At 41.1% G+C, this 22,541-nt stretch overlaps 1 protein-coding gene across 2 annotated transcripts in view; it reads left to right on the top strand.

Moving 5' to 3' along the window:
- Positions 1 to 18,521, top strand: part of LOC119720220 (ral guanine nucleotide dissociation stimulator-like) — a 50,438-nt gene extending 31,917 nt beyond the window's left edge. For both annotated transcript variants that reach the window (XM_038189827.1, XM_038189828.1), the window contains exons 5-17: positions 806 to 984; positions 3,474 to 3,607; positions 4,780 to 4,998; positions 6,918 to 7,021; positions 7,783 to 7,867; positions 11,190 to 11,303; positions 12,572 to 12,691; positions 13,556 to 13,677; positions 14,082 to 14,168; positions 15,298 to 15,544; positions 16,268 to 16,414; positions 17,248 to 17,362; positions 18,340 to 18,521. In XM_038189827.1, coding sequence (XP_038045755.1) covers positions 806 to 984; positions 3,474 to 3,607; positions 4,780 to 4,998; positions 6,918 to 7,021; positions 7,783 to 7,867; positions 11,190 to 11,303; positions 12,572 to 12,691; positions 13,556 to 13,677; positions 14,082 to 14,168; positions 15,298 to 15,544; positions 16,268 to 16,414; positions 17,248 to 17,362; positions 18,340 to 18,506 — 1,840 coding nt within the window. In that variant the 3' untranslated portion in view covers positions 18,507 to 18,521. The remainder of the gene's footprint in view (positions 1 to 805; positions 985 to 3,473; positions 3,608 to 4,779; positions 4,999 to 6,917; positions 7,022 to 7,782; positions 7,868 to 11,189; positions 11,304 to 12,571; positions 12,692 to 13,555; positions 13,678 to 14,081; positions 14,169 to 15,297; positions 15,545 to 16,267; positions 16,415 to 17,247; positions 17,363 to 18,339) is intronic.
- The last annotated feature ends 4,020 nt before the right edge of the window (positions 18,522 to 22,541 follow it).

The following is a 22,541-nucleotide window of genomic DNA, read 5'->3' as shown; positions in this document are numbered from 1 at the left end:
ATTTTTTGAGGTTTTTGGGTTCGAAAATGCTATAAAAACAGAGAAAAACAATAATTTTCCTGTAGTCTGGTTCCCTGACTCCATATGAGAAGAAACAGAGCAGTTTACATACATTGGGGAATTGTAAGGTCAGGGAACCAGTCTAGCTGGCTTGTACCCTTTCATAGGTGTGTAATCGATTGCAAACAAGTGCGATGGTCAATTGGGGTCAGTATTTGAAAAAAGCCAGTTTTTTTCCAAGACCAGCGTTGGAAATTGATGCAAAAATACCACTTTTCTTGAAAATGACAGTATACCAGGTGCCATGATTTTACAGGATGCTTTACACTGTCATTCACTAACAGTCCAGCAAGGTTTTTCAAAATGATTTGGTAGTTTTATTTTTTGATGTTTGCAAATGTTGTATTTTCCCTTTGAGAACATTCTGTGAGCAGGGCACAGAGCTTTTAAGAGCTCAGTGAATAAACCTGACAACATCTTTTTTAAATCTTATACATCCATCATCTAGTAATGGTCAAGGAGATTACAGACCAGGAGTTTTGGATTATTTCTCTGAATCATTCATTAGATATCATGGTAAATTGGCTCTGTCACGGACATTATACATTTAACAGTACTTGCTTTCATAAATGAAACTATCAGCAAAATATAAGAAGCAAATGCCAGAGAATCCATCTGTTATCTTGGAAAATCCGCTGTCTTGGGCGGAAAAAAAAGAAACGCCTCCTTCCTTTTAAAAAAAACGCCCTGACGAAAACGTTTTTTTAAGTATTTGTTTTTACTTGAATTAATTTTTTTGATGCAGGAACATCCGTTCAGTCATTTTGATGTGGTTGGACGAGAATTTGGATGACTTTCGGGAGCCTCCCAACTACCCCTGCCTCAGCCTGCTGCAAGACTTTGCCAGGGAGGTCTTCGATCTGGAGCTGGGGGAACGAGCGAGAAGGAGGATGGATTTCTTCAAGGAGGAAGCTAAGGAAAATGGTAAGCATTTCAACCTTGTCCTCGTGGCGTTGAGCAGTATGCTCCCACTAGCTGCTCTTTCACCCTGGTGCATTTGTGGTGTGTTAAAAAATCTTCCACATTTTAATTAGGTACGGGATAGTCTGGTGCCTGGCCGTGCTTAAAATCAGTGCTTGTTTTTGTATGCATAGTCCAGGGCCAGACGAATCAATCCATAGTGGCATGAAAAAGGAAAACCATAACTTTTTCAAAGTTGCAGTGTTACAAAAAAAATGTAATCTTAACTATCCAGTATGCAGAATCACATGATTACTTGACTGATCGTTGGAAATAAAGAGAACTAATGAAATCGAGTGTCGTGATCAAAAGGCTTTTCCCTGGTTCGTTTTCACTATTTTCTCGAAAAAGAGTAATATCCACCGAGCTGAAACTTCAACAGGTTAGGTTTTGACCATTCTTCTTTGGATTTTGAGTGGTGTTATTATTGCAAATAAACAAAACGCATTAAAAGGAAATATCCTATAATATGCCTTTAACGCAGGCCCTTGTACCAATAAACTGCTAACCTTGGCTTTCAAAAACCAGACTTCCTGGTGTAAATGAAGGAAGTGCCCTGGTCCTTTATGGGGAGTGCAGGGGTTTGGGCAAAACTCCAAAAACTGAAGTGTTAATCACGCCAAGGAAGAGACAGTTTTGCCTACCCTGGGTGTGTGACCTTGACGAACCTGGCGACAGGATGTCAATAAAGATGAGACCGAGATTGGCTAACTAGAAGTGAAAGTTTTCAAAACTGTTTTGAGATATAAAATCTGGGCTTGTTTCATGGAGGTGGTATCCACAGGAACTTGCTATGTGCACAGAAGATATTTATAAACAAATGTAAAGATCTTGGAGTAAAATATGACCACTATTAGCCGGTCACACTGTTACAGTTAAGTTACTTGTCACGGCAGGATCACAAGTCTGTCACAAGTCAGTTTACAAGTCAAACCACAAGCAACAGAGGATGAATCGATTACAAAGGAATGCCTTTGTCACAGTTCCATTGAACAGTTTGTGACTTGACTTGAGACCGGACTTGTCAAAACCTTTATGATGGACTTTTTGTGATGACTTATCATGGGTTTGTGAGGACTTGTGAGGACTTGTGATGGAATTGTGAGGACTTGTGATGGACTTGTGAGGACTTGTGATGGGCTTGTGAGGACTTGTGAGGGACTTGGAAGGCCTTATGAAGACTTGTAATGGACTTGTGAGGACCTGTGATGGACTTCTGATGGACTTGTGAGGACATGTTAGGACTTTGTGAAGGCTTGTAAGAACTTGTGAGGATTCCTGAAGGCTTTTCAGGATGTGTGAGGACCTCTGATGGACTGTGAGGACTTTTGAGGTCTTTTGAGGACATGTGAAGACCTGTAAAAACTTGTGAGGACTGGAATGCCTTTGTCACAGTTCCATTGAACAGTTTGTGACTTGACTTGAGACCGGACTTGTGAACAACTTTTATGATGGACTTTTTGTGATGACTTATGGGTTTGTGAGGACTTGTTTGGACTTGTGATGGAATTATGAGGACTTGTGATGGGCTTGTGAGGACCTGTGATGGACTTGTGATGGACTTGTGAGGACATGTGAGGACTTGTGATGGACTTGTGAGGACTTGTGAGGACTTGTGATGCCTTTGTCACAGTTCCATTGAACAGTTTGTGACTTGACTTGAGACCGGACTTGTGAACAACTTTTATGATGGACTTTTTGTGATGACTTATGGGTTTGTGAGGACTTGTTTGGACTTGTGATGGAATTATGAGGACTTGTGATGGGCTTGTGAGGACCTGTGATGGACTTGTGATGGACTTGTGAGGACATGTGAGGACTTGTGATGGACTTGTGAGGACTTGTGAGGACTTGTGATGGACTTGTGAGGACTTGTGAAGACTTGTGAGGACTTGTTAGGGACTTGTGAGGACTTGTGAGGTACATGAAGGACTTGGGAGGTCTTATGAGACTTGTAATGGACTTGTGAGGACCTGTGATGGACTTCTGATTGACTTGTGTGGACATGTGAGGACATGTGAGGACTTGTGAGGTCTTTTGAGGACATGTGAAGAACTGTAAAAACTCGTGAGGACTTGTGAGCTCTTACATATTGGCACTTATGGTGTACCAGGAACAAAGGGCAACAATAGGGACAATGGTGCCCCGCAAGTCTGTCTTTAGAATTTGAAGTACCCCATAGCCGTAACGCCACGCGAGATTTCTAAGGGGACAAAGGACAACAAAAGAAGGGGATTAGGGTCAAACAACAGTGGTTCCCCATACATGTAAACCCCAAATGCTAAGTGTGTATGGACTCGTGAAGGCTTGTCGGAACTTGTGACGGACTCTTGATAGAGTTGAGCTGGTTTTGTTTTTGAAATGGCACTCTGCACCCCATTTTAAAATTTCAAAAATAAAAGTAGCCTGGCACTTCCCTGATAGTGTGCTTTTATCCATTGTTTCATTCGCAGAGATGAGCAATCAGTTGGCATTCCAGGCTAGCATGTGCGACGAAGTGGACGGCGTTATGATGGACAACATGTTCATGGACATCAAAAACGTCAAGAGCGGGCTTCTGGCGCAACAACTCACCTATATGGACGCAGTAAGTAAAATCAAATTTTTGTCTTTTAGACGATTGCTTGGTGTCAGACAAAGTTGTAGGGCTATCGTCGTAGAACTCCAGTATGAGTTTTTAAGGAGTTGCAGGTTCGAATCCAGCTGGAGATAAACTTGTAGGGATACAGTTGGTGAAACTCTGGAACAGTTTTTCAAAGGTTGCAGGTTCGAATACTGCTTCATACAGAATTGTAGGGATACAGCTGGTAGAACTCTGTTACAGTTTTTAAAGGGAATGTACATCAATGGCTTTTGCTGTAATTTTCAGAAATGAAGTATTTGAGGGGTTAGTATAATAGATCAAATATTGTTACACTGACATGTTTGAAGTTTTGTGTTCGAAAATGCTGGAAAACCAAGAAAAACAAAAATGTTCAAGTAGTCTGGTTCCCTGACTCCACTAAAGTTAAAATGGATCAATTTATAGATGCCGGAAAATTGTAAGGTAAGGGAACCAGTCTAGCTGGCCTGCACCCGTTCATGAACATGTTACCAATAGCAAACAAAATTTGGACCGAAAAAAGTGTAAAGTTGGAGCAGTAGTTGAAAAATAGTTAGGTTTTTCCAACGGTGGTCGGCCGACCACCGTTGGAAATGAAAACAAAAATACCATTCAAAAAAACGACTTCACACCAGGTGCCATTATTTTACAGGATGCTTTAGACTGTCATTTACCAACATCCTAGTAAGGTATTTCGTAAAAACTTGGTAGTTTTATTTTTTGATGTCTGCAAATATTGTATATTCCCTTTAAAAGGTTGAATACTGCTTCAGTTATATTTCTTTCTTTGACCTTAAATTGGTCCGCTGAAATACAAATGCCTGGCCAGGTAGCTGGAACAAATTGTTTTGTAGTAGTTAAAAACAATAATGACGAAATCCCGCATGCATGTACTGGTTGGTGTATAGCGCGAAGTACACGCGACTAAGCCATAGCGTCTTTGCTTGAGCAGCAGGCGTTGTTGGCAATGCGTTCTTCGTCTCCCGATGGCCCCCCCCCCCCCAACTCTCTCTTTCGTACATTTAAGGGGTTACATGTACTTCTGCACGAAGTCCTCAGTCCACCTTTGGTACAATATTTTTGAGGTTGTAGGTTCGAATTCCACTTCTGTCAAAAGTGAAGTGCCATTTTTTTATCATAAACTTTTGTCCCTCCAGGACCTGTTTAGGAAAGTCAATCTACAGCACTGCCTGGGCGGCATGTGGTCGCGGCGCAGCAAGAAAATAGACAGCTATCACGACGTCGCCTCGGTTAAAGCGACGGTGACGCAGTTCAACGACGTCTCGAACCGCGTGATGACGACCGTCATCGAGGACAAGACGATGAAACCGCACGACCGGGCGGCCATAATCAAGAAGTGGATCGAAGTGGCGCAGGTTGGCTCAAAGTTTTTAAATCATTTTAATTTACCGATTTAGAGCCATTTACATGTGCCTCTCGTCATGCCATTTTACTCTTTCAGTGCCCGTGAAATTTGAAAAGTTTAACCCTAAAGCGCCCAACTTCGAGCATTTTTGTTAATTGTTCAAAATTCTGTAAAAAAAAAAGTGAATAAGTTTTACTCACTAAAGTTGTTGTTGTTACTCTCTGGTATATCCTTGATATATTGGAAAGTCAAAAGTAGTCACAAACATAGTGATACACCCTGAAACACTGGCCTGAACACAGGGAGATTCCGCACTTTTTGCAGAAAATACGAGATTTAGTGCTGCGCCCTTTCGCAAGAACTCGAATGAAAAAATAGATACATGTCGTACATGCATGAAAATGGTACCATTAGAAAGAGCAAGAGCGCCCCCTTTTGATAACATATTTACCTCGTACATGTACGAGGTTTGGCAATTTTAAGTACGAACATTTACGAACATTACCTAATACATGTACAAGGTTGGCGCTATTGGACTAACAAATATACCTCGTACATGTACGAGTTTGGCACTGAAAGAGTTAAAATTTCACCCGAAAAAATAGATTTTTTTTAGAAAAAAATTGCTGTTTTTCTAGTAACACTAAACTGTAGCATACCCAAGAAGAGCAAATGTTTAACATGATCCCTTAGTGCAAATTGCATAAGCTGCGCTTCTGTTTGTTGGCAGGTTTTTGGACCCATGACTCACAGACCAGAAACCTCAAAATAGACCAACCACAGATGTTGCAAGCTGGCGGTAGTTTGTTGAAACATGTTGCCTGGAACAATGAATCGATGACTCAGATCGAGATCGGGAAATCTACAGTTAATAAGAAATGCAGAAGATATTGGGATTTTTTTGTGGTTGCTCAACACCGTTTTGGGTCGCACAGATCATGTGAGTCCACTTTTTCATGGGGTGGTTTTCATTTTTCCGGGTTCTGAAAATCTGCTGTCAGGATGCAAAGGATTATGAGGTGTTTTTTGTGGTTACACGACACTATTTTTAGTCAAACATCATGCGAGCTCGATTTTTGACGGCCTGCTTAACAGGAAATATTGCTAGGCAAAATCATGAGCTATTTCCAGTTTAGCCGAGAACCAGCTATCATTCAGTGACATCACATGACATTTGGCTGGTTACCCTATTTCTGCTTAGCTTAAATTGTCTGTGCTTAGCAGATTTTTGGGCTCGTCAGCTCCAAGAAATCAAATTACTATTTGATTTGTGCATGGGATTAGAGGGCGCTATTCAGCTTTTGCTAGGAGATCACTGGTGCATGTATCTGAAAGAATATATGCAAAACATGACATTTACAGAGCTGTTATGTAGTCAGTGACAAGTACCGGTACCAGTTGATCACAAGTCAGTCACAAGGGAATCATAAGTTGATCACTGGTCAGTCACTAGACAATCACAAGTCGATCACAAGACAATCGGAAGACAATCACAAGTCAATCACAAGACAATCACAAGGCGATCACAAGTCGATCATAAGTCGATCACAAGACAATCACAAGTCAGTTACAAGAAACTCATCAGTTGATCACAAGTCAGTCACAAGACAATTACAAGTCAGTCACAAGACAATCACATGTCGATCACAAGTCGATCACAAGTCGATCACAAGTTGATCACAAGTCGATCACAAGACAATCACAAGTCAGTCACAAGGAACTCACCAGTTCATCACGATTCAGTCACAAGACAATTACAAGTCAGTCATAAGAAACTCAAAAGTTGATCACAAGTCAGTCACAAGACAATTACAAGTCAGTCACAAGACAATCACAAGTAGATCACTAGTCGATCACAAGATAGTGACAATGCACATGTCACAAGTCAGTTGGTAAGGTTTCAATAAGTTGTTAACTTTTCTTCCCCAGGTGTGTCGAGAGATGAAGAACTTTTCCTCGGCCAAAGCGATCATCTCTGGACTGCAGACCCACCCTGTTTACCGGCTCAAGAAAGTCTGGAACGCAGTACCAAGGTAACAGGAAAAATGATAAAACTGACAAACAGAGCCTTGTCATTTGATTGGTGGAACTCACAAAATGTGACCTTCGTATTGCTCCCATTCAAGCCGGGACTCAAAAAGTCCCATTCACCCATGGGGAATGGGATGTACTTTTCAATAGTTAAGCCCAAGTCACACATTCACGGTTTGGAGCCACGGATCTCCACGGTTTGAAATTTGTGATAAACCGTGGGAGTACCGTATTCATCCTTAGTACCTCCGTGGTTATCTGTCATCTTCCTTGGCATTCGTGGAAGGGCTACGGAAGTTTTAAACTGCTCATATCTTCCGTGGTGAACTGTCATGAAAATTAATCCGTAGTGCAACCGTGGGACATCCGTAGGACAACCGTATTTATTTGTAGTGTTATTCGTGGCTATTTGTGCATATTCTTTGGGATTCATAGCTAATTTGTGGCAGAAATATCTACGAATTCGCTACGAATGTCCTACGGATATGCCCTGATGTGCTAGGATTCTGCTAAGGTTGTACTACAAATATCCACGCTTTATTCGTAGGAGAACCTTGGTCATCCGTGACCCAGGATAGGGCTTATTGTCCAGTAAAAATAACTGCACACTCTTCATCAAATGGCATAATGGTCACTACAAATAAATTGAACAAGAGATTTGTCTTAGTGGATAAGTTGCCTTTTTTAATACGCAGACATTTGCGTTGCTAGAAATGAGAATAATTCTGTCACCTTTGTTTTGTGTTTTTTTGGTCTTTTTCAGGGCACATGTTCTCCTCTTTGAAGATCTCGCCAGTATATTCATGGACGACAACAATTTTGAAATGAGTCGAGAACTTCTGATGAAGGTAGGCCACAATAAAACCAATAAATGGAAGAAATTGTAAAACAAAAGGAAAATTAGTACAAAATGGAAACAAATTCACTGTACGTGGATTTTCTTACCCCAATTTTCAAACTTCGTATTAAACCCCATTCATAAATACCTCAGACAGTTTAGCTATTCCTATTGGTCGAGAGCCCGTCACGTGGCCGGTCTTAAACGGATGATAAAGACATGGCTAGCTGGTCTTAAACACTTTTCCAGTGTCACAATAAAATGTGGACTCCTAAAAATCCAGTGCCTCTTACCGTTTCATTGGTTGAACGTTCACAATCCTCACGTAGGCATGCGCAACACTACAAGCAAGTCAGAATTTTATAGTTCTAAATTCAAAACGCAATGCCCCAGGTGCGTTCTGCGTGACATCGCGCAGAACGTGCCACGCGCGCGTCAATCTCCATAAAAGGGTTGTTTACATCTTAATCGCCAGCTGAACACTCCATTATTTAGCTAGAGGGATGTTTCAATAAGCATGAAGTAAACTTGCTGAACAAAATCGGGATTGTTTGACCGAAATATTATATTTTTTTGACTGAAAAGGTATTTATGAATGGGAATAAATATGTGCTCGGTCGGTATTAATCACTCTGTTTAAGACCGCTTAGAGTCTGGGTGCTGATAATTACCCGAGCCTCCGGCTCGGGTAATTATCAGCACCCAGACTCTAAGCTGTCTTAAACAGAGTGATTAAAACCTCTCGAGCACACATTTATTCCCTTATTAACATCACAGGCACCCACAGGCTGCTAACTTTGAGTAAGAGCTGAGAGTGAGACTCTGGCGATGGAGATTGATCAGAACTGATATGAGTGCGAAGCACGAAGCCCTAACGGCGTGGGGTTCGGGGCTGGCTGATGGCCCCGAAAATTTTTGGATTCTAGACGCTCTGTGGTGCTTTTTCTGACTAATTTAAGCAATTTTTGTAACAAAAGATCATCATTTAAACATCATTTTCGAGTTTGATTTATTTATTTTTTTAGCTTGGGAAATCCCGTGTGGGCGTGAGACCATGAGAATAACCCCGAAATGCGCGAGTCTCACACTTAATGCCGAAGGGTTGGCAGGCCGCAAATTTTGTTTTCCCAAACAACATCCCCATATGGGTGTACGCTATGGCGTTTTGGACTTTACTTCTCTAAAAATATGAGAAGAAAATATAAAATTATAAAAAAAAAAATGAATTCGAAGGTAATGAAATTTGGACTTTGTTTCCCTTTTTAAAAAAATCCTCCGAAGCCTCAGATTAGAAAATTTTGGGGAAAAAACGGTGACTCGAACCCACAAGCTCGCAGTGGAAAATCACATCCCCTATCGACTGAGCTATCGCACTTCACACCAAATCCTGGGGGAAAAGATAATATACCTGCGTACCTATCATAAAAGTATCGTAGAGGGCGCTAAACAACCATGTATATGGATGTAGTGTGGGAAAAGAAAATTCGCTGGCAGGCCTGCATCCATTATGCTTAGCATAGACCAATCCATTCTATTACGAAGCCCCCCTTTCAATGGCGAAAGCGTTGTGCTAGCTATTGTTCAGATAATCTGTCATGGGGCAGTTGCTTTGTACAATAGCGTGCACAGTTATTCCTCCATTGAAGGGGCTTGTGGGTGAACAGTGATCACATGTGCGGATTCGTGTATATAAAAACAGTGATTTCTGGCAACGTTTACATTTTCAGTAACCATGTTAATCTGAATCAAAATTTACATCAGATTCAAACCAGCTCAAATCGAACTTTCACTCGGGAGGCAACACACTGAGTATACAGTGTTTAAACGTCGGTGAAGGGCAAAAACCTAATTTGATTTATATCATCCTGACGCAAAAAAAACCCAACAAATTCCTTCTTATAATCGTGTTAATTTGTTTGCAAAAATGAGCGAACCGTTCTTTAGTTGTAGCGAGTAGTTTGCAGGAATGAATTCCCTCGTCCCCCGTCCCCCCTCCCCCTCTCAAAAAAAGAAGAAGAAATTGCCATTTTTTGGAAAAACGAATGAACAATGACCAAGCAATATTTAGAACTGGGTAGCTGATGGTACAGAAAATCCCCACGCTTTCAAGATAATATCTAGAGGTTTTAAATCGCTCCTAGCCCTACGCCGGAAATTGGGATTATCGTGTACAGGAAGTGGGGAAACTCCGACCACCAAATTATTTTTAGACAAAAATGGTAAAGCATGGAAAATCGTTGCTTAGTACAAAACGGTTACCGGCCAACATGTCATATGCTGCATATTGCCAGTGACTGGTTCTCCGCTGACTTCGCTAACCACATAAATTTTCTAAGCATTTTTTTTTTGCTGTACAATATTTTTCTGCTTAAAAAGCTCTCTGTGAAAAAATATCATCTGAAGTCAAAAGTCAGACGCTTCTACATGTATAGGCGATCCCAGTGTTGTGTAATGTCCGTGACAAATGTATTTTTCCAAACCTTGTACATCCATCATCAAGTAATGGTCAAGAAAATTACAGACTATGAGTTTTTGTATCATTTCTCTGAAGCATTAATCAGATATGGTTAATTGGTGCTGTCATGGACATTACACTTCCGTTCATAAGCTTACGATCACCGTTCCGTGCTAACAACGATAGCAGATAAAAATTATGCACTAAAAACCCAGTAAGCACAGAGTTCTTAGTTGCGGGATGTACACATGCGCATAAGCCAAAAATTCCTCACTATTACCCGTGAAATCCTTTATCGTAAGCAGGGAATTTTCTGCTACAGTAAGCATATAACGGTAAGCAGAGCAATGACATTGGGCCCAGGACTTCAGCAGCAAATATCGCTTACCAGATTTACATGCTAAGTGAAAATCTGTCGGGAACCAGCCACCAGCAACACATACAGTGCACAATTTTAGCTGGTAATCTTAATCTGCTAAGCAGACATTTTCCGCGCTTAGCAGATTTCTGTGCTTAACACTTCAATGAAATTTGGGCCTAGTCTGAATTACCTCGTTGGCTACGGCGAAAAAATTACACACATGGGTCTATGTGAAGTGGTTGTAGCGGCTTCCATAGGCTCGTGTGCAATTTTCTAGCCGTAGCCATAAAACACGTAATTTGGACACCGCCTCGATTATCCGCTATTGAGCACGGAAAGCATTTTGCTAAGCGCAAACAGGTCACCGGTCAAAAGGTCATGCAGTGTCTACCTATGACTGGTACTCGGCTTTTTCTTGCTTAGCTCGAAAATTTGGTAGGCGATGTTGTCTGTTTCATAAAATTGGGACCAGCTGGGCTCTTGATTTGACATTTCCTGTCGGTCGTGTATTTCTAGGAGGGAACGGCCAAATTTGCCTGCGTAGACTCCCCCCGGATTTCCCGGAAGCCGATCCTAAATCTGGTGCGCAGACTGAGCCACGAGAAAGCCACAGGCCACAGACGAGAACAGGTGAGTTTATACAACTAGTTTCTTTTTAAAGGCATATAGGATCATTTGCATTTATCCCAAAAGTAGAAAATTATTATCAAAAAGCTTATTTGGATTAATGATCGTACTGGTATTAAACATCCTGTGAAATTATTCCATCTGGCTTGCTTGTCATTTAGAAGAAAACAAGAAATGTATGTATGTAGGTGATTTCCAACGATCAGTCAATCGACTGATTCTTGGAAACATAGAGTTCTTTTGACGAAATCCTGTTTCATGATAAAATGTTCGATGGTTTTTCACTGTTTCCTCCAAAAGTGTCATTTCCACTGAGCTGAAACTTCAACAGGTTAGGTTTTGAACATTCTTTTTTTTTGGATTTTGAATGGTGTTGTTATAGGAAACGAACAAAACGCATAAAGTGCAAACATGGCAAATGATCCTATATGTCTTTATGAGTACGTAGAACTAAAATTGTGAATTTGTTTTTGTTGAAGTTTGAAGTAACGAACTTCCTCCAAATCTATATTAGGTTTTGCCCTTCACTGACGTCTATTTACTCAGTGTGTTATACGTCGGTGAAGGGCAAAACCTAAATATTGATTTATATCACCCGAGGCAAATTCCTTTTTATGAATACCGGTAGTTTATTTTAATTTACATAACAACAACCTGTTGAAGTTTCAGGTCAGTGGATGCTATATATTTGAAAATATCTGAAAATCAGGGAAAACCTTAAAAATGAGTTTCCATTTTTCCAGTCAGGGAAAACTCTGGGAAGTTTGTCGTGTGTGTATCCTGTGCCATGTGTCCTCGTTAAAAGTTAAAATATTCTCATGGAATTTTGGAAATTTCCCAAAGAAATGCCTGGGAAAACTCCGGGAATTTTGTTTTCCTAAAGTGCTAGGAACCCTTCTTTCATGTCTTTGAGAAAATGTATGCACAATTTTGTTGGTCTCTGACTAGTGCATATCTGAATACTATCGGGTTTGGACACGTCCCACTCTATAGAAACACCAAGTTTCAATCCAATCGGACTTGTCCTTTTAATAGGAAACATAGGGCTTATTTGAGAAAATGTATGCACGATTTTCCGGGTCTCTGACTAATAAGTGCACGTCTGAATACTATTTGGTTTGGACACGTCCCGCTCTATGTAAACACCAAGTTTCAATCCAATCGGACTTGTACTTTCAATAGGAGATATACAGCTTCAAAAATACACCTTTAACGACTGGGGAACACCAGAGCCCCTTAGCATTAACCTTTTGGCCCATTTTTGTCTCCAGGCTCGTATGCACGGCACTGTGCCCTATCTAGGCACGTTTCTGACGGACCTCATCAAGATCGACGTGGCCAACCCAGACACGATCGGGGACGGCCTCATCAACTTCGAAAAGAAGCGGAAGGTGAGGGGACAATCTTAAACAGACATCTGAAACACTGAGTCAAAATGTCAAACCCAAGCTTTTTGGTCTCTTTCTTGCTAGGTCGAGACGTCAGGCCTGCCTGTCTTTTTTACACTTACAGAATTTTGGAATTATATTTAACCACAAAGGCAAATTAAATAGATTCAATTCAAAATGGTTCCCCAACGATGTTTAAGATTGATAAAAATGGGGGGGGGGGATGCCCTTTTGCTTACAACCAATTTTGAAGTTGAGGTATTTGTGATGATCACAGTGCATCACAAGTGCATCACAAGTCAGCACAAGTCCATCACAACTCCATCACAAGTCATTACAAGGTCCATCACAAGTCAATCACAAGCCCATCACAAGTCACTCACAAGCCCATCACAAACCAATCACAAGTCAGCACAAGCCCATCACAAGCCCATCACAAACCCATCACAAGTCCATCACAAGTCCTCAGAAGTCCATCACAAGTCCATCACAAGTCCATCACAAGCCCATCACAAGCCCATCACAAGTCCATCACAACTCCATCACAAGTCCATCACAAGTCCGTCACAAGCCCATCACAAGCCCATCACAAGCCCATCCAAAGTCCATCACAAGCCCATCACAAGCCCATCACAAGTCCATCACAAGTCCATCACAAGTCAATCTCAAGTCCATCACAAGTCAATCACAAGTCATCAATGTCATCACAAGTCATCCAGTCCCAAGTCTTGTGACTTGTGCTTAACTTGTGACCAGACTTGTGATGTGTCTGTGATCCATCACAAACAGTCTGACTACAACTCCGCCTCCAACATAGAAAGGTTTGTAACAACTTTGTGGGTTTTTTGTTTGTTTTTTTCTCTGCAGGAATTTGAGGTGATAGCCCAGATCAAACTCCTTCAGAACGCGGCCAAAAATTACTGCATCAATCAGTTGTCGGAATTTGTGGACTGGTTTACAAATATGAACGTCATGACATACGCAGAGTGGTAAGTATTGTGAGTTTCTAGACCCAACACTGGTGGACAGTCTCAGATATAGAACCAGAGCAGTGCTATTGTATAGGATAACCCCTTGACAACAATGCAATTGGCTTAAAACAGGCCCATTGTCAATGTGAATAGTCATTTTGAATCAATGTGTGCTCTGACTTAGACCGGTCTGGAACCAGTCTGGAATGACTCGCTGACTTACTCACTTACTGCCTGACTGTTACTTGTGAGCCGGGCAGTGCTATTGTATAGGATTACCCTGTGATGCGAATGAATGGGGTAAATCCGATCCTTTGTGTAAACCAAAGATAAACCAAGAGTAAAAATAGCGAATATGAATCAACTGAATAGAATTTTCTGTGATCCGAGACCAGTTTGTTTGTTGTTTCGTTTTCTTGCAGTTGTGATGTTTCTGACGAGATCGCAGGATCAACGCCATCATCATCCCCTATGTTCAGCACGCCCGACAGAAAAGGCAGTGCTTTCAGGTCGGTTTTAGGTCTCTAAAACACAATTTAAACCCCCCTCCCCGCTAAAAAAAAAATTCTGGCTCTTAACCTAAATAAGCTTTCTACAGCATGAGGTATAATGTGATGCTATCCTTAGCATTAAGTTAAGGGTTTGAAATTATGTTGTATGAATACATTATGTATGTAACAAACCAACATTTAAAGGAAAGAATTGCTTATAGGGCTTTCTCATGACCTGGGCCCAATTTCACGGCGCTGCTAAGCACAAAAATTTGCTTAGCACAAAAAAAGTCTGGCTTATAAAAGCAGGTTACCAGCCAAATGTCCATGTGATGTATATTGCTTGTGATTGGTATTCAACTGTTGTTTGCTTAGCATGAAAATCACATGGAGTTTTGGCTGGTAACCTGCTTTAATAAGACTTTTTGTGCTAAGCAAATTTTTGTGCTTAGCAGGGCCGTGAAATTGGCCGCTGGCCTACATCTGGGTACCGGAAAGTCAGTGTCGCCATTGTAGTAGGCAAAGGTCGTACAGCGCTGCGCAGAGTAGGTAGTAGGCAAGCCTTCAAAGCTGTGATGGATGGCAAAAACTGTGAGAAAAATGTGGAGCCAACACCCAGTGCTGGGTCGGCGTGATTATGACAACCGTACACAGAACAGGCAGTGACCATTATGCCATTTGATAAAGAGTTCATGGTTATTTAAAATGAAAGTACGTTTACAACGAATGAAGTGGGCATGCTAACCAAACGCTTGCCTACTGCAATGGTGACTTTTTTCCTGCAGCAGCTCGAGATCAGCGCAGTCTGGTCTCTACCCTCACAGGTACCCATTTATACTCCTGGGTGGAGAGAGGCAATTGTGGTAACGTGAGTCAGAGAGTGGCATTTATGGATAGAGGTGATTGTAATAAAGTGTCTTGCTTAAGAACACAAGCACCGTGTTTCCCATCAGGGTTCGATTCTGCGTACCATTGCACATGAGTCAGACAGTGGCATTTATGGATGGAGGTAATAAAGTGTCTTGCCCAAGAACACAAGCACCATGTTTTCCGTCAACATTTGAACCCACATACCGCAGCACGAGTCGAACCCCATGACCATTGGACCACCGCGCACTTTATAAATATGGGCTATTATTTTGTTCAGGCGGTTTTTCAGCTACACAGCCGAAGACACGACCAAGAGCCACCGCAGCAGCAGCAGCTTGAGCAGCACCAGCTCCACAGGTTCAGCCGGCTCAGCGGACACCCCCCTACTAGAAGATGGTATGAGCTTCTCCAGCGAGAACTCCCCAGCCACGTCAATGAACGGCGGGGAGAATCCACGTCTGCGGAGGGTGGAGATGAGGAAAACCACCTCGGGGGTGAAGGAAAAGGAGAAGCTTGTCCGCAAGGTGAAGATCAAATTCTGTCTTGTTTTGCACTGATGAAAAATCTGGGTTGCCCATTTGCCTTTGCGCCCTGCACACATTTGAAGCTATAAAAGCGTTGGTTCCTAATCTCTGAATTGGAATATGGTATAGGAACCAGTATAACCACTCTCATCGTACATTTATAAACAAATAATTAAAGTATATTCGGCACAAAAAAAAATCGTCGGTCTCTGGTCAGACCGAAGTTCCGGAATTAATGCGGCGACGCAGTTTTTTTGGGGGGGGGGTGGCTTTTTTTTTTTCAAGCTTGTATTGTACAGACAAGGTATTTTGCTTTTTTGTGTCCTCATTACACATTGGTGTCCTGCATAATTTGCCTTGGTGCCCTTTATCATTTGCCTTGATGCAATTTCCCCATTCCTTGGTGCTCCTTGGTACAAAAATTTGAGGAGGTGCGGCAATAGAGGGCGCTGTTGTAGCTTCCGTGTTAATTTGAAGGAAAAAAAAAGGTTGACGCGCATGATTTAAAAACGCGCGCGCTGACCAGAGACCGAGTTTTTTTTTTTTTTTGGCCTTGACCCTCCTGCTATTTAAACAGTTGCACACAGTCAACATTTGCATCCACTTCCCCAGCTATACTTTAAACACTGCATTTTTCAAAGTCAAAGAGTGGATTATCCCTATGTTCTATTCAAACAGATATAGACATCTAGTTTTCTTTATATTTCCCCCCCCCCCCCCCAGATTTCAGCATCTTATTCCATGACGGACCTGACACAACTCATCGTCCCCGAAAAGCACAAGACCCCCGAACCCTTCCCCTCCTCGTCCTGTCGCATCATCAGAGTCTCGCTAGAAGGCAGCGAGGGTAACGTCTACAAGAGTATCGTGGTCAGTAGCAGTCAATTTTATCTCAAGCCAATGTTGACTCTTTGCATTGATTACAAGGGGAAAGTTTTGGGAGACCCTCCATGTATATTCCTTGGGTGAGACAAGCAGTTGAGGTAAAAAAGCTTGCCCATGGACACAACACATATGCAGCAGCTGGATTTGAACCCCTGACTCTCTGATCACAACCCTAAACCATTACATTTTTGGTTGGAGAGAAGCAATTAAGTGTCATGTTACTTGCCGAAGTACACAATATAAATAATACCGAAGACTATATAGTGCACGTATCTACCTACAATTAGGTACTCAAGGCGTTGGAAATTATGTCTATTATTAGAGACAGGTAAATGAAGTACATGAGAAATATGAGAACCATTATGTAGCACCTTTATAATGGTTCACAAGGTGCTGCGGCGCATTAAGCAGCCACTGCCAGAAACACCGGGGCAAACCCCTTCTCTTAATGGGTTCTTAATGTGCATTACACAACACACGGGACCTACGGCTTTACGTCCTATCCGAAGGAAGAAGCAATAATGGCAAAGTGCCTTGCTCAAGAGCACAAGCACCATGTTCCCACAGTCAGGATCAAAACCCATGTACTACGGTACACGAGTCAAACACCGTAACCATTGGACCACAGCACCCCACAAAATCAAGCTAATTGATTCCAACTCCCAGCCCCCGATCAAAAAAGAAGTAAATATTCAAAATATATTTATGGGGCTCTGAGACAACAAGCAACTCATTGAAAAGAACCGTGCAAGATCTTCCATATTGAAATCAATAGATATTGATGGATTTTGTTGATATTAATTGATATTTACATTCAGATCACGCAGCAGGAGCACACGCCCTCGGTTATCCGAACTGCAGCTGATAAACACAATTTGCCTCCTGAAGAGAACCTGTCCGAGTTCATGCTGGTGCAGAATCTGCCCATGGGAGGTGAGTAATGAGTGATGAGTAACGAGTGATGAGTAACAATGAGTAACGATGAGTAACAAGTAAAACTAGAATAAAGATTGGTAGACTGGTGAGCTGATTTCATTAAATGAGGACAGGCAATTGGGAGATGAGTAAACGGGTGAATGAGTAATGAGTGACGAGTAACGAGTAATGATTGACAAGTAAGGAAGAACAGATAAATGAGTGATGAGTAACAAGTAAAGTTGAATAGGTAGACCAATGAGCTGATTTTGTTAAATAGGTACAAGTGAAAGGTATGGAACCCGGTCATGGGAGGCGAGTAATGAGTGATGGAATAACAAGTAACGAGTAATGAGGATTATGAGTAAAAGAGAATATTGATGGTTGACTGGTGACTTGAGTAAGAACAGGTGAGTGTCAGGTTGCTACAAAATCTGCTCCTGAAGGTGAGTCATTGAGTAATGAGCAACGAGTTCTGACTATCGAGTAATGAGTTATGTCTAATGAGTAAATGAGAATCAAGACAGTAGACTTGGATTTGAATAAGGACAGGTGAGTTCATGGTTGAACAAAACTTGCCCGTGGCATGTGGGTAAATGAGTGACGAGTAATGAGTACTTACTGAGTAACAAGCAGTGAGTAATGAGTACTTACTAATAAGTAACTAGTAGTGAGTAATGAGTATTAAGGATAAATGAGAAAAAAGATGGTAGGCTGGTGACTTGAATTAGGACAATCCGAGTTCATGTTGGCACAGAATCTGGGAGGTGAGTAAATGAGTAACCAGTAATGAGCATTGAGTGCTGAGTAAATGAGTACTGACTAAATGAGAATAAAGATAGTATAGACTGATAACTTGAATAAGGAATGGTAACTTCACTTTGATATTCGGAGGAGAGCAAATGTCCAATAAAAGACTGACTAATGAGAATTGAGTAATGAGAAGTGAGTAACGAGTAACATTTGTCAACAAAATTCTGACTTTTTTTCTTCAGAACTTCATATACCTGACAATGCCAATGTCTACTATGCAATGAACACCAACGCCGAGCCGGACTTTATGCTGAAGAGAAAGCCGCCGCCGGGCGCCGTCATCAAACGAAACATCACCAAGTCCCGACGGACGAGAAAGTCGTGGATACGCGACAGCCACGATTCGTGACAAGACAATTTGTAAGAAGTAAAAAACAAACAGCATCCAGTATTTAAATTCTGTGGAATAGAGAGAATGTATATAGAGAATGTGTATGTTTGTACTTACATGTACATGTACGGTATGCCACCTTGGTTAACCTATTATTCACGGTACCGCCCAAAACCGCCTGTTACTCCCTGTACTACCCCAAACCGCCCTGCCTGTTACTCCCTGTAATGCCAAAAACCACCCCGTCTGTTACTCCCTGTACCGCCCCAAACCACCCTGCCTGTTACTCCCTGTACCGCCCCAAACCACCCTGCCTGTTACTCCCTGTACCGCCCCAAACCACCCTGCCTGTTACTTCCTGTACCGCCCCAAACCACCCTGCCTGTTACTCCCTGTACCGCCCCAAACCACCCTGTCTGTTACTCCCTGTACCGCCCCAAACCACCCTGTCTGTTACTCCCTGTACCGCCCCAAACCACCCTGCCTGTTACTCCCTGTACCGCCCCAAACCGCCCTTCGTGTTTTTCCCTGTACCGCCCAAAGCCGCCGGAACATTCAATGGTTTGGGTGAATTTTTCAACAAATAAATACATTGTAATACAATGTAGTACAGGTGCCAGAATTCTGAGTAAAAGACCAAAGGAACAAGTTCGAAATGATCTCGGAACTGCAGCCCAACTGTAGACGTGCTGTAGCCTATAAGTCATGTACATGATGTAAAAGTCTGTTCTTATAATTCACAACTACTCACGTGGTCGTGACTGTCAATTGAAAAGTATTCCCATTTGTTGAACGTCAGTTGGTGCATGGAGCGTTTTATAGCATGTGGAACACCCAATTTGTGTGCGGTACGGTGCCAGCTCTGATGCGAAATTAGTGCCCTCTATAGTAGTGTGGTTTAGTACAAACATCTGCTTTTTGACTCTAGTGACCCAATTTTCCACGACTGCAATAAATTGGTAGCTGGTCAGTGGAGACCTCTGAACCTGTCGCAATTCAGGGCCGCGAACCTGAGGCACGTGTTGTTGTGAGGGCCTATGGGACAAGACGATTGATTGCCACAAAAGGCATGTGCTGACGTTTGTTACTAACCAACCAACCAAAGGAGAGACATGATTTCTTGAACTGCTATTCGCAGCTGAAAATACCCGTGACAAGTTTTTTTTAGGATTGTGGGCCATTTCACGTCAACTGGCAAGAACTCATTTGTTTAAAATTTGATTTTGCCCTTTTCAAGAATCTCAGCTCTGATCAGAACTTGTGGAAAACCTTATTTTTTTTGCCAAATCACATTCCAAATTGGAATTGGTTTGAAAAAAATCGTAGGATTTTGAATGGTTCTGAAGGATATTGGTGGAAGTGAATTCACAATTGTTCAGTTCATGGACGAGTAATTATTTTTAACGGCAAATGTACAAATATTTATTTGAGGAAGATACGAACTGCACATAAAATAGAAGCTTATTTTAATTCTCTTCCTAGTTAATACATGGCTAGGAATTTAACAGTTCATTTTCATATTTTTTACACCGATGCTTCTTGTCATATATTTCATAAAAAAAGTTCTTCTAATGATTTCTGAAAACGATTCCCAACAACTCTTTTCATGGAAAGTGTTTGAGCAGCTTATTAATTTTATAACAATTTTTTTAATCAGAAATGTATTTTCCGCCGTCTCGAATGAACAACTCTTGATACTTTTGTATTATAACTCAAAAGTCTGTATTCTATTGTATAAATCGTGTAATCTATTATATGTATGTATTATATATTTGTATGATATTCTCATAATATTCTTATATAGTATATTTTATTTGGATACAAAAAGATATGTGTTGAATGGATGAATTTATCATAACTTTGAATGTGTTCTAAACTATTTGTTGAAACCATTGGACATCAATATTTTTTCCTGAAGTTTTAATTGAGCAAAAATTGTTGATGTTAATTTTCTTATTAAGTTCGTACATGTATTTTTTATTGGTTATCTCATGAGCACGAGTGGAACACGGAATAATTAGTGCATATGTGTCCCATATACCACACAGACACACTACACCTACATGCTCCATGTTTAATGAGCGCAAGTGCTGGGATAACAAATTAATCTTCAAGCAAACTGGACGCACAGTTAAGATGAAATAAGCATGCTGGACACTAACTTTTCCACTGTTATTGTTTAACACGTGCGTGCAGCGGGAATAATGTGCACATCTTAGAATAGTGCGATACGCAGAGTGCGATACGGACCGCGGTACGTCGTATATCACACTGTTGTTGCCATGGATCAACCAATCATGATCGAGGATTCAAGTTTTTCTTGAAGCTAATAACCTATCAAGTGAAGTGGAAAACAAACAAAAACCAGTGGATTTTTTTTGTGATCTAGGAATTTCTGTTTTACTCTGTATTCTATGGTTTACCATTCTATAGTATTTCCAATTTTACAGCATTCCAATATGGCCCCCTAAAAAAACCCCAAAACACAGGGTTAAAATATTGGGTTTTTTTATGTGAACATGCAACTCATCTAAAAAAAGAAAAAGTGCCGAAAATGTTCTGAAAGAAAATTGCCTTACGAAAAATACTTGGAATAAGTTTGAGTTTGGCTAAAAATTTCATATGACCATTTCTGCCCATTTTCCAAATAAGCAAGAATGAAAATACATTTTTCTGCAAGGACGACTTTAGTTCAGAAATTACAAATGAAATACATCCAAGCACAAAAATGGTTATGTGAACAACTTTTTTATCAGTATTTTTTATTGTAATTATAGCTACTTAGTTGTACATATTTTCAAGAATTATGACGATTCTCACATTTTATGCTAGAATTTACAATTATTATATAAATTAATTTGCCCAATTTGTTTTTGTTATTTTTGGGATTATGTCGAGGAAAGGTTTCCTCAAAATTCAAGGAGGTTACGTTAATGACTTGTTTTTGGCCTTTTTTGGAAAAGGGTCTGCTTTTCTGCCATCAAAACAGTAAATTTTGGTGATTGTTAAAGTTGTAGATAAGTAAGTTTCTGCTTTCTGGAGACTCCAAACTTTCTTGGCAGTTTTGGAAACCTCGTTTTTACTCAATCCCATACATGCACGCATACATTCCAGAATTTCTGATTCGTAATTTCTTAGATTGCCATGTTGTCAATTCAGCTTTGCACATTGTGCACAACTGGCATGTAGCCAGTTTTTGGACTAGTAGATTTTCGTGACCTTCCATCACAAAATGAGCTTAAAGTTGGACATTTTCATTTTGTAGTACAGCGGGCAAGCCAAAATTTGAAGGGGTGGCCCTTTTTCCCATGTGAAACACGCCTTGGGCTTGAGCTGCTTATGTTTGTTGGTTGGTGGGTTGGTTGGTTGGATTTGATTGGTAAACACTTTACTCTCCCATATATTGTATTCATACAACTCAAGTATTACAGCTTTGCAAGTATTACAGCTTTGCATTCGAAGACCGGTGTCACGGTCTCGCTTCTCCGGCGTGCTAGCTTCTCCAAAAGGAAAATTTCGCTTCAACACGCATGCACAAAATTGCGCAGTAGTGTACATTTTCGTCACTGTATTAGTGTGCCGAGTTCCTCGGGGTTGTACTTGTGCACGTAAGATCTTATTTGTATGAATGGTTACAGGGTATCAGTCGAATCCAGAATTTTCGTGGCACGCACTATTAACTCCCAATAACAAAAAAAGACTTGAAATGCACATTTATTTTAAGCCATGGTTGCAATAATAAAGACAAAATGGACCACGAACGAGCAAGGAACACGGACCAAGGAGTTCGTTCTTAATTATTCCTCCATGAACACACACTCATGCATGACGCTGGGAACACCAATCAGAATGCTTGCAAGACCATGGAATGACTTGACCCACAGGAAGTGTTACATAACACATTCTTAGGTGTCCTTCACTGTGTTATTAATGGGCTTGGTAGACTTCAACAGCCCTAGGAAAAGTAAGCACAGTGGACACATGAGCATGAATCGTGCTCATGTAACGTGCACTATAACGTGCTCAATTATCCGCCGAATCCACCCGGAGAAG

The sequence above is a fragment of the Patiria miniata genome, unplaced genomic scaffold (assembly GCF_015706575.1).
Source record: "Patiria miniata isolate m_02_andy unplaced genomic scaffold, ASM1570657v1 HiC_scaffold_9, whole genome shotgun sequence".
Taxonomy (NCBI): domain Eukaryota; kingdom Metazoa; phylum Echinodermata; class Asteroidea; order Valvatida; family Asterinidae; genus Patiria; species Patiria miniata.
The sequence above is the reverse complement of the archived record's forward strand: the minus strand, read 5'-3'. Positions and strand labels throughout refer to the sequence as shown.